General features: G+C 37.0%; 1 protein-coding gene across 3 annotated transcripts in view; it reads left to right on the plus strand.

The window, feature by feature from the left end:
• LOC109839981 (DNA-directed RNA polymerase III subunit RPC3) overlaps window positions 1–10,768 on the plus strand; it is a 25,892-nt gene extending 15,124 nt beyond the window's left edge. For 2 of the 3 annotated variants that reach the window (XM_020408454.1, XM_020408456.1), the window contains 6 exons: window positions 1,762–1,905; window positions 2,038–2,075; window positions 2,155–2,247; window positions 3,596–3,679; window positions 8,615–8,764; window positions 10,308–10,575. In XM_020408454.1, coding sequence (XP_020264043.1) covers window positions 1,762–1,905; window positions 2,038–2,075; window positions 2,155–2,247; window positions 3,596–3,679; window positions 8,615–8,764; window positions 10,308–10,439 — 641 coding nt within the window. In that variant the 3' untranslated portion in view covers window positions 10,440–10,575. Of the gene's footprint in view, window positions 1–1,761; window positions 1,906–2,037; window positions 2,076–2,154; window positions 2,248–3,595; window positions 3,680–8,614; window positions 8,765–10,307; window positions 10,576–10,674 lie in introns of those variants that run through there. The other variant, XM_020408455.1, reaches the window with a different exon arrangement.

Genomic DNA, 10,768 nt, shown 5'->3' on the forward strand with positions numbered 1-10,768 from the left:
CAGCTTTATGGATATTTGTTGGTTACTGCTAACCTTGATTGTAATTTATACTGATGCAGCTTCAGAGCTCAAAATTTGTTTCGGGACGAAGGATGTTGATTTCCTGTCTATTCTGTTTTATCTTGATTTGTCTCAGTTCTTTTTTTTCATCGTAGAAGTCATACACCGTGTTGATTCATTTTTTTTCTTCCCTTTTCAATTTCATAATGTTACCCTAAGTGCTATAATTTATATTTTGTAATATAAGAATTAAAAGATAGAAATTGAAGAAATGACCTCAGGTAGTTGATGAAAATCCTGTTGACAATTTTTTTAAGGAGCCTAATTACTTGATTTTTTCAGCGTGCTTTGTCTTACTTCTATTTCAGGCTTTGGTCTGAGTGCCATACATATTGAAACTGTTCTGGAGGATCTGCTCCTCTCCTTTATTTTATTAATGTATTGTATACCATAGAAGTACTTTTCTCTTGTTGGTCATACCATGTTCCGTGCTACTTTTTGGTCATTGTCCTGTTTATCACTTGCATATTGTTTCATGATTCATAGCTCTCTCAACTTGAATTGCCTGAAATGATGAGTGATGAGCTGTGATACTCCGACACGGCAATTTTGGCGCCATACCCGTATCGGGTGCGGTTTGGGTACGTTTCCACACCTAAATGAAAGGGACGCGGGAGTAGCTCATTTCCCACGTGTCGGGGAAGCTCGGAGATCGATGACGAGGTCGGGGAAGGTTCGATGGGGTCGGGGAAGGTTCGACGAGGTCGGGGAAGCGTCGACGAGGGTCGGGGAAGGTTCGACGAGGTCGAGGAAGCTTCGAAGAGGAACATGATTTCAGTAACGAGATATTCTCGTGGCGGCGTCAGGAGAGAAATGGTATCTAGGGTTTTTAGTTGGGTTTGGGTTTGGGTTTGGGTTTGGGTTTGTTTAATTTCAGCACCCGTTTTGATTTTTTTTTTCTTTGAAATAGTTGGGCGGGCCGTTTAAGCGGCCCGCTTAGCTCTTTTTTTAGCTCTTTTTACATAGGATACTTTTTATTCAGTCATATCGTCATCAATTGTTTTGTTTATTCTTTATTAATTGCTAAATTGAGGATAGAGGAGTGAGGACACTGGTTGCAGGGGCTCAAATAAATGTTTTGGGTGATTGATGGATAAATCTTCCTAGAGTGGTAACTGATTTTTGAGACTAGTTTCCCAAGAGTTGCTCTTTTATGAAACTAGTTTCCCAAGAGTTGCTCTTTTCTATGAGTCCCTTGCGTGAGAGGGAGAAGCATCTGAAGTGTGATTCCTTATCTTACTAAGTGTCTTTCTGATCTTATGGCTTACAGTGCAACATACCCATTACCTTTAATGTTCTTACTGAAAATGATATATGTCATTAGCATTTAGAGTCTATCATTATCTTCCTGCGTGAGATTTAATAGGTCTTTATTAATTTCTTTTCAAATTTGAGCTAGGAATTACCGGTATTTAAGTTCATTATTCCTCTGTTTCTTGCTCAATGTTGCTCAAAACAGAACTAGAAATGCTTGTAGTTTAGTAATTTTTTCCTCATAAAATTAGAAGTTGTTCTGTTGTAAAAATGGCCTGGGCAGCTGCCTAGATGTTACTCCATTTAGACAGGTGCCTTGGTGTTATGCATGATCCTTGTTGCCAAGACCTGCTCATGTTTTTGTTAGAAAAAATATTCTTCAACCATATGTTTAATAAATTGTTTTCTTTTCCCTTGACATTTGGATGTGGCTTTTTTCACTTGTAGTCACGGCAACCATGGATGCAATCTTAGAAGGGGTGAGAAGAAAGCCTGGAGGAAATGCAATGGCATTGGAACAAGTTAGAATAATCCTTGACCAACTTGGATGCCATCTATGTAGTGAAGATACAGGGGCATTATATACTATCGGTAGCTTTTTTTCTTTTTATTTTTGCTTTTAAGGCTACTTTTGGCCATCCCCTTCTGCAAGACTAACTTTAGCTAATTGCTTCCTTGGCTTTGGTGTTTGACATGTTGATCTTCATGCAATTCCTGATGTAGATCTGAAAGGAGTTATAGAAATTTGTCGAAATGATGAGGTACTTAGTTACAAGCATTTTTACTATATAACTAATGATCTATCCTTCATACTGACACTTCCTTTTTCTACATCAAAAGGTTGAGTCCCTTGTTTTGAGAAGATATGGAAAAGAAGCATTTAGGATACTCAGGTTACTGGTGAAGGACGGTGGAAAAAAAGAAACAGATATGGTAATCACTTGTTCTGTATAGAAGGTGGTTTTGAAATCATGGGTATCAATTTATAGGAGTCTTGCAAGGATCGAATGTTGATTACACTAGTTGTGTTCACTTTACTAGATGGATGAACATATTTTATGACGGGACAGGAAATGAGAGATGAGGTAAGAAACTAATGTGTGTGCTTAGGGATATTTAACTAGCAGTTACATGAACCATTCAGATGCTAAATAACCTGGAGAGAAATGTGAAGATATGAGACACGAGAGATGATATGATTCTTCTAGATTCCTTGCCTTTTATCCGGAATACAGCTCTTTTACCATTATCATTAAAAAAATATTACTTATTGGTGTCCATATATTTTTTAGACATTTAAACCATGTTTTCTTCAAATGATTTCCTGAAAATTTTCTGCTAAGTAAAATTTCTTATTTGTTATGTTAAATTTCGGTTTGACATATTTGTGGCAGAAAATTTTCCCATTTCTAAATGGTACCAACTAAGCGTGTATAGTTTATTCGAATGTGGCATACGAAGTGTAAATTATGTCAGGTGAACTGTCTTTTGTTTTTTGATGTTTCATCCAAAGTTTTGGTTGTTAAAATTTCTTATGATTTCCAGGACAGATTGCATAGAGTTATGCTCCCAATTGTTTATCTGTTATAGATGCAGTGGTGCTTGATTTAATCAATTAACCTGCACTTCCACTTGACTCTATAAACATTATGCCTGTTTCTCCCTTTTTCATTTGGAAGTAGTACTCCACCCTCTGGAATTCTACATATTACTAGTAATAGCAAAAAAATATTGTTCAAAATCCTGTAATGTGATAAACATCCGTAATTACTGTGAGTTTTCTTGCCAAACTGTAGATCCATTTGATGAGCTAAGAAGTGGATTCCTGTTTGGTCTGAGAAATAAGATGCTCTTTTAACAGTCAAGTAATTTGTGGTCCAAGGCTCCCAAATATCAATGCTTACTATAATGTTGATATTTATCCAGTTGGGTATCATGTGTCAGTATCAGCATGCACTGCCAATATTGCCTGCCAAGCAAGGTTAAGATGGTTTAGCGAGCATGAAATATATTCCCCCCTGCTTTTCGTTGTCATTTATCCCTCATGCATGAGAGACCAATACAAACTGCATGAAGTTCAACAGCTGCATAGTGCATATAAACTTATGATGGTTGCGAGAACTCTTTTTGTCTAGTTTGCTAATTCACTATTAGTCAGCTACGTGTCATAATGCCATGAAATTGACATATGTTTTATTTTCGACAATGCCATAACATGTGAAATATGCAATGCCGTTCTCTATGCCTCGTTATAATAATTTTTATATATTTCATCTTATAGATTGCGGATACAACTTTTATTGAGAAGAAGGAAAATCAAGTACTTCTATACAAGCTTTGGAAGGATGAGTACTTGGATGTGGAGGTAAAGAATACATACTTATGTTTGGATTTTGTTTTTCATTTTTTATGAAGAAAATTTTTGGCTCTTAGTTAGTTCTGAAAATTTTCCAATATAATGTGAAGATGGATTCACCATTATCTTGTATAGATCTTAAGTCAGTGTATACATCCTACAATTAAATATGATTGACAGGTAATGTGTAAGTTTGGACTGCAAAATCAACTTGAATCAGGTTTTGGTTCTGATGTAACAATTGGCTCTTGTTTTTATTTTGCATATTAAAAGCCAAATGAAAAAGACAGGAACTTGCATCAGGCTTACTTACAATGATTTTTGGTTGGGCATGTATAATATTTTTTTCTCATTATTTGTTGGTTTCTTAAGAATATATAATGAACACATGTATGCAAATTTATAGTGTAATATTTATATATACTACAAGTGATTTCTCCCTCCTGTAATTGTGTCGTTTTCATTGAAGGATTTATTGTCTCAGGAAAACTCGTGTCCTTGGCTTGGGGATTTTTTTTGTTAATTGAGATTACTGTTTGATTTGTGAGAGAGCCCTCTTTTGCTTATGAGGAAGCTCTCTTGAGTTTTTCTTTCTACATTTTGACCACAGTTTATTTTGTGTCACATAGGGTTCTTTTATCTTAAGGCTTAAGTCTATTACAAAGGATACTTGTTCTTGTACCAGAATTACACCTTTATTTCCGCAAATTAATTGTAAATTTAACATGCCATTCCTTCAATCAATTGATTCTCATTCGTCCTCTTTTCAATCCTCTTGGTCTTGAGTGTTTATCGTTTTCCGATTACTCATTGCTTGAGTTATCCAGTAGGGGTTTTTGCATGTATACCCCTCAAATCTTCCTTATTTGCAAATTACCTGCCAAATCTTGGTATTTGCAAAATTACCTTCGAAGTCTCCTATATCAATTTTTTATACCCCACATTTGGTAGGCTTCCAAAGTTGGATGGGCCTTTTTGACCTTTGTAATCCTCCACCCCCATACTCATTAGATAGGACAATCAACCCAAACATTTTGCCAGAGAGGATGAAAGGTTAGAGAAGGGACAAAGAAAAAATGTTAGAAACAGATGGATGCAATTAGCTTCCAGAAAACATAGGGGTAGAGGCAAATGTTAGAAAGAGATTGAGTTTTTATACCCCGAGATTCTAGATGGTAGGATTAATGTTATTGTTTCCATTCCTTTAGGGCTTGGTCTCAAAGATGGTTGTCATCTTTGAATTGATGGAGGTCGCGATAGGGTTCTGAACAAAGATGGAAAAAAAAATCCATTAGGGCTTTGTCCCTTCTACCTATCACCAGCCTTGGTTGTTTTAATTAGAAATATAATTAGTATTTATTAAGCAAGGGTATATTAGTCATCAACAGCAAATTTTACCTAAGCTGACATAATTCTAAAGAATGTACCCGGTATTAGGGGTGGGCGTGCGTTGGGCTACGTCTGACCTATTGACCGGCCCTGCCAGTTTTGGGTCACGGACAGTTCAGACCTGGGCCCGGGCGGCCTCATTAGGCCGTGCCAAGAACTGTCCCAGGGGGTAGACCCAGCCCAACCCACGGTCTGCATGGGGCCAAGTCGGGTTTGACCCGACCCACAACCTGCATGGGGCCAGCCGGGTCCAACCCGACCCATAACAATTTGGGTCGCAGATTGGCCCGTACACCTTTTTCTATTCAATTTTTTTCTTTTTAAAATTTTTTCTAGATTAGTATGTATAGTCTGAAGAAGAAAACTTGTATTTTATCTTTCTGAGAAGTCTAAACCTTATAAATTTACAATTGGTGATGAAATTATCTCAAAAGACAAGATTCACAATAATTTGAGTATTTTCAGTAAATCAAAATGACTACAAATATTCATCGAAATATTAATAACTCAAAACATCTGGAGGTTACAAATTTTGAATTGAGTTGCTACTAAAATTATATCAAAATGTAACTATTACCTAAGACGTTGGGCTAGGCCGGGTCGGATAAGGGTCTAGTCGAGCGTGCGCTGGGCCTACTTCTTTAACCACAGGTTTAGAGTGGAACCTAGCTCGACCCATGGCTCTGGTATATCATAGGCCGAGTTGGGCCCGACCCACTGTGGGCTAAACCAGGTTTTGACCTAAGCAAGTTGGGCTGGTTCGGCCCGCGGTTCAAACCGGCCCACGTCTACCCCTATCCAGTATGTTCCATAAGAGAATAAGTGAGGGATAGAAAGTCCCAGTCTTAAAGAATTGGAGAGTAATTTTACAAATATCAAGTTTTAGACGGTAATTTTGCAAATATGAAAGACTAGAGGGGTATATATGCAGAATACCCTTTCCAATAATCTAGCAGACAGATTGGAATCAGGTTATTGCTCACACTTGAAGTGCATTGACATGTGACTTTGTTTGAGATTATTTGCATTGGTTTAAGCAATTGGCCATTAAATTTGGTTAGATGTTTTACCATTTGAGGAAAATAAGTGTTCCATCAGACAACTTTCTATCCTATGTTATATGATTGGAAAAACATTTTATGGTCCAAGATTCAGTTTGTTAAACATTTGGATGATTCTACCACTTTACCTTCTATTGTTGATGCTGTTTATTTGCTCACATGTTCATTAAGACCGAGTTCATGCATCTCTGGTGCACACTTTATGTTTGGCCCATCAGAAATTCCTATTCTTCACATGAATTTTGTGATCAATTGGCGTCGAAACTTTGGTAACTATTCAGCTTCGTCTCGGAGGCCTCACGATTCTTCGGAGGACAAATATGAGTATGCACACTCTGGATAGATTTTTAGGAAATTAGATTAGATTTCATTAGATAACCGTAATATTTCTATTGATGGCTGATATCAATCAGTCACTAAGAGAAAATATTAAGTTGATGGAGGTCATTTAACCCATGGAGGTCATTTAACCCTCCGAATGTCCGGTTCTGAGGTGTGTTCTTCCCTGCACAAATAGAAAATCGTAAGAGGGCGGGGTTGAGTTCCCCAGTTGTTTCTCCAACGATCAAATCAGTAATATGCTTGAGTGGGGAAGTAACTGAACTGTAGAAGTTCTTAAGCACAGTGGGTAGAGAAAAATAATCTTACCTCTATATTAAAAATAGTACCACTATTTATAGTGGTAGCAGAATGGTAGAATGATAACTTCGATAGAGTATGGAATGACGGCCATGTCAGCATCTACTTTACATGTGTCGACTGACGAGTGGAGAAGAAGTCATTTCTGCATTTGATGTGAAGTAATTAGAGGCGTGCGGTGTCGACGTGGTCCGATGTGTCTTAAAGACTATTGGGGGTAGAGGAACGATGTCACCGATTATGCATTTAATGACATTTATTGAGAGGTGATCAGCTGTCAGCGCGTGGGAAGGAGCTCGAGGCTTGAGGTATTTCGTCGCCTTTTTACTCGTCTAGTGGTCAAGAAATACCACCCTTTGAGTCGCCTTCGTAAGATATCGGCTGAATGGCCGGTCAATCAGGGAGTTGACCTAGCCAGGGGTCGACATGTAGCGTCATTAGAGTCGTCCTCACGAGATGTCGACGTGTCGAGTCATCCGAGCTGGGTCTTGGATTGTTTTGAAGTGCTGGCTCGATTACGCATAATGTGTGATACTTGTCTGTCTTTGATTGGAGATTACTTTTCAGCACTCAAATTACTATAACAATTTCATATTCTTTTTTATACTCAATTACTGTTTCCGATATCAACCCCTATATCTGCAAATTCTATTCACATCTTCTAATACCATGAGAATAAATTGTGACCATGTCCTCATTAAAGTTCTCCTTAGTTATGTATACCATGCATATTAACCTTAGCATGATAACCTTAAATCCTTAATCATCCAAGACTTAAACTTTGATTAAAGTTAAACCAAAATGTCAAAAAGTTTTTTAAAAAACAACATAAATACCATATCGAAATAATTTGGCTGCCATGAGTACAAAAACAACCACCACCACCACCAATCCTTCTTCTCAAATATTTGGGGGTCGGCTATATGAATCCTATTTTTCCATTCCATTCCATTATGGGTCATCTCCTCCATTAAGTTAGTCCTAATCATATTCTTCTTAATTGCTTCTAACCAAATCATTGTAGGTCTACCTCTAGATCTCCTAGCCCCATGAACTCTAATATTATCGTTTTTCCCAATTTGTGTACTAAAGGATCTCCATTATACATGACCGAACTATATTAATCTATTCTCTTTCATTTTATCCTCAATAGGAGCAACCTCTGATTTACTATGGATGCACTCCGTAGTAAATTAAAGGTTGCTCCTATTGAGGATAAAATGAGATAGCATAGATTAAAATGGTTTGGGCAGCCATGAGTGAAAGGGGAAGATTGCACAAAAGACCCTACAATTTGCCATATTCCAAGATTCCCCTCCACATGCTCTAGAGTATATAACACACAATCTTTTCTCTCTCTCTTTCATTTTCATTTTCGAGAGAAATTTCCCCAACACCCTCTTTCCTTCACCGCCTCTTGGCCAGCCACTTAACAGCCCCTAACTCTGAACTCAGAAATTTTCACCATTTCCCTCCTCTCAATCCTCTGAACCCTTAAGCCAAGAAAGATCAAGGCTCTAGTGAAGCTAAGGAGTTTGGGAAGAGTTATTGCATATAACCTATGTTCTATTGGTTCTAGCATAAACTTAACTTGTTTAGGAAGGCAAAATAAACAGGAGTAAAGAACAATTTAAATTGCAAGGTTAGGCTTGAATTCATGACACCTTGAAACTGTTGCTCTCACACCATTTAAGAAACCATGTTAGCAGGTATTTAGCAAACTATATTACAAATGATTATACTTTTCGCTCAAGTGCTTTGTTTAGCAAAAGCATTGTGTCTTATATCATTAGCATTATTTATAGTTCTTGATTTCAGAGGTTGGCAGTTTTTTACATCTTTATGTTCCTTGCAGAGAGTGGTTACAGCTGTTGGGAAGCAACTTACTTATTTCTTATGGGAAGTGAATAAAAAAAAGCTTTTGATGCATATTGTCAATGATATGTATCATGCTGCATTAAATCTCAGTAAAAGGGCAGGACACATGATTGAACAAGATCCCGAGGTTATCACACCTACACTCTATTCTCATATGCATGAGTATCTTCTTTATCAGATTTTTATTCACGTGTGTTTTTGTTGTGAGCTACTTTGGATCATTTACGAGGCTTTTCTGATGGAGGTCTTAATAAAATTTGAAGAGGCATTTACTTATTTCCCTAGTGCCAAGCAAGATACAACTATTTATCCAGCTTATTTATTAATTTCTGTCCTAGATTTTGTATTTCTGCCGATCCTTATTCTTAGGATAATTTAGAAGCTTAACAAAAACTGTATGTGCTTGTGTTTATTTCTCTTTGGAAACTGTGAAGTTTTATCAACTGTATGGGTAGCTCCAAAATGCTGCTTTTTTTGTATAATCAACCTATATGCATATTAAGTTAAAGATAATTTAAAAGGCTTTGATTCTTATTGTCAACTGAAAACAATGCCAAATTACCAGCATAAAAAACTGTCCTATTTGTGTGCATGTCATTTGTTGTGTAAGATATTGCCAATATTGTCCGAATTTATTGCAGGAGCGAATTCTATTGTTTACAGATTAATTGCTTGATTCATATTTTCTAGTTTTATTATGCATAAATACAGGATAAAAATTGTTATTTATATAACAGGCTATGTTTCATAGCCTGGATTTCTAGCCTATCTTACTGGAGTGTCCCTGCATCTCAAGTTAAAACATAAATTACTCTTGCCTCTGGTTTTATTAATAAAAAAAATTCAGGGGTCCTAGACTATGTTATATGGGTATTTCTATCATGAAGCCGTACGTGACACTTTATGGATTCTCCTTACACATATGCATATATTTATTCAGATGTGTACTCAATTATACAATACATGTTTTGATTTAAACATTCTATCATACATTCCTTGGGCATATATATCCTATTCTTCACATCCCTTTTTGGAACTTGTTGGACAAGGTTTGAGTTCGTTTCAGCTATATTCAGTTAAGAACTATTGTTTCAAACGGTCCTACACATATCTAGCTGAAAACTATGATTACAGTTCATGCGTTTTAGCCATCTTGCCTATGCTACTTTTTACCAATTTGCTGTATCCCGCATCCGCACCCATACCTGTATCTGCCCTACGTAGGACCTAGAGAGCAAGTACTGGCTAGTGACCCTCGTAAATCTCAATGATCAGATTTTGTCCAACATCTCTACTTGGGCCATGCAATGGTAAGGTTCACATAGGCACATAGGGAGGAAGGAGAATATGAAATGTGTTGATTTTAAAGTTGGCTATTACACGTGCAATATTCTGTTTGTACTGATATTGTATGTTGGTTGCACTGATTTGAAATTGATAGTGGGGCATGTATATAGGGCTCTTTATGGGATTATTTTCCCTTTTTGGGGATGTGCGGAATATTCCCTCATCAAATAAGCATAAATAGACCCGAAGCACTTGCCATAGATGCAACCGTTGGCTTTTTGTGTCAACAGACAGCCTGAGCATTTACATGTGTTAACAGACAGCCTGAGCATTTACATATGTTACCTTCTGGTTGCTTAACCTTGTGTTTCTTTGTGATACAGATTTTATTACCAAAACAAGGATTGCCAGAAAAGCTGCAAAAGGAGAAAACAGCAGAGAAACGAAGATGGATGATATTGCAGTCATCCCTTGCAAAGCTTGATGATGCTCTAATGTTGTTCCATGACTTCTAATATATTACTTTGCTCCTTATTTTTGTCTTAGTTGTATGTAAGGAGTCATATTTCAAGTCTGAAGGCCAAGTGTAATTTTGATATTGATCGCCTGCAGTATTAACAGTTAGGTTATGCGACGTAGCTGGTATGTGGATATTTTTACTTTTTTTTTCCAGCCTCCATTGAAGATCATAAACTGCATGACTTCTAATATATTACTTTGCTCCTTATTTTTGTCTTAGTTGTATGTAAGGAGTCATATTTCAAGTCTGAAGGCCAAGTGTAATTTTGATATTGATCGCCTGCAGTATTAACAGTTAGGTTATGCGACGTAGCTGGTATGTGGA

The sequence above is a fragment of the Asparagus officinalis genome, chromosome 5 (assembly GCF_001876935.1).
Source record: "Asparagus officinalis chromosome 5, Aspof.V1, whole genome shotgun sequence".
NCBI classification, from domain to species: domain Eukaryota; kingdom Viridiplantae; phylum Streptophyta; class Magnoliopsida; order Asparagales; family Asparagaceae; genus Asparagus; species Asparagus officinalis.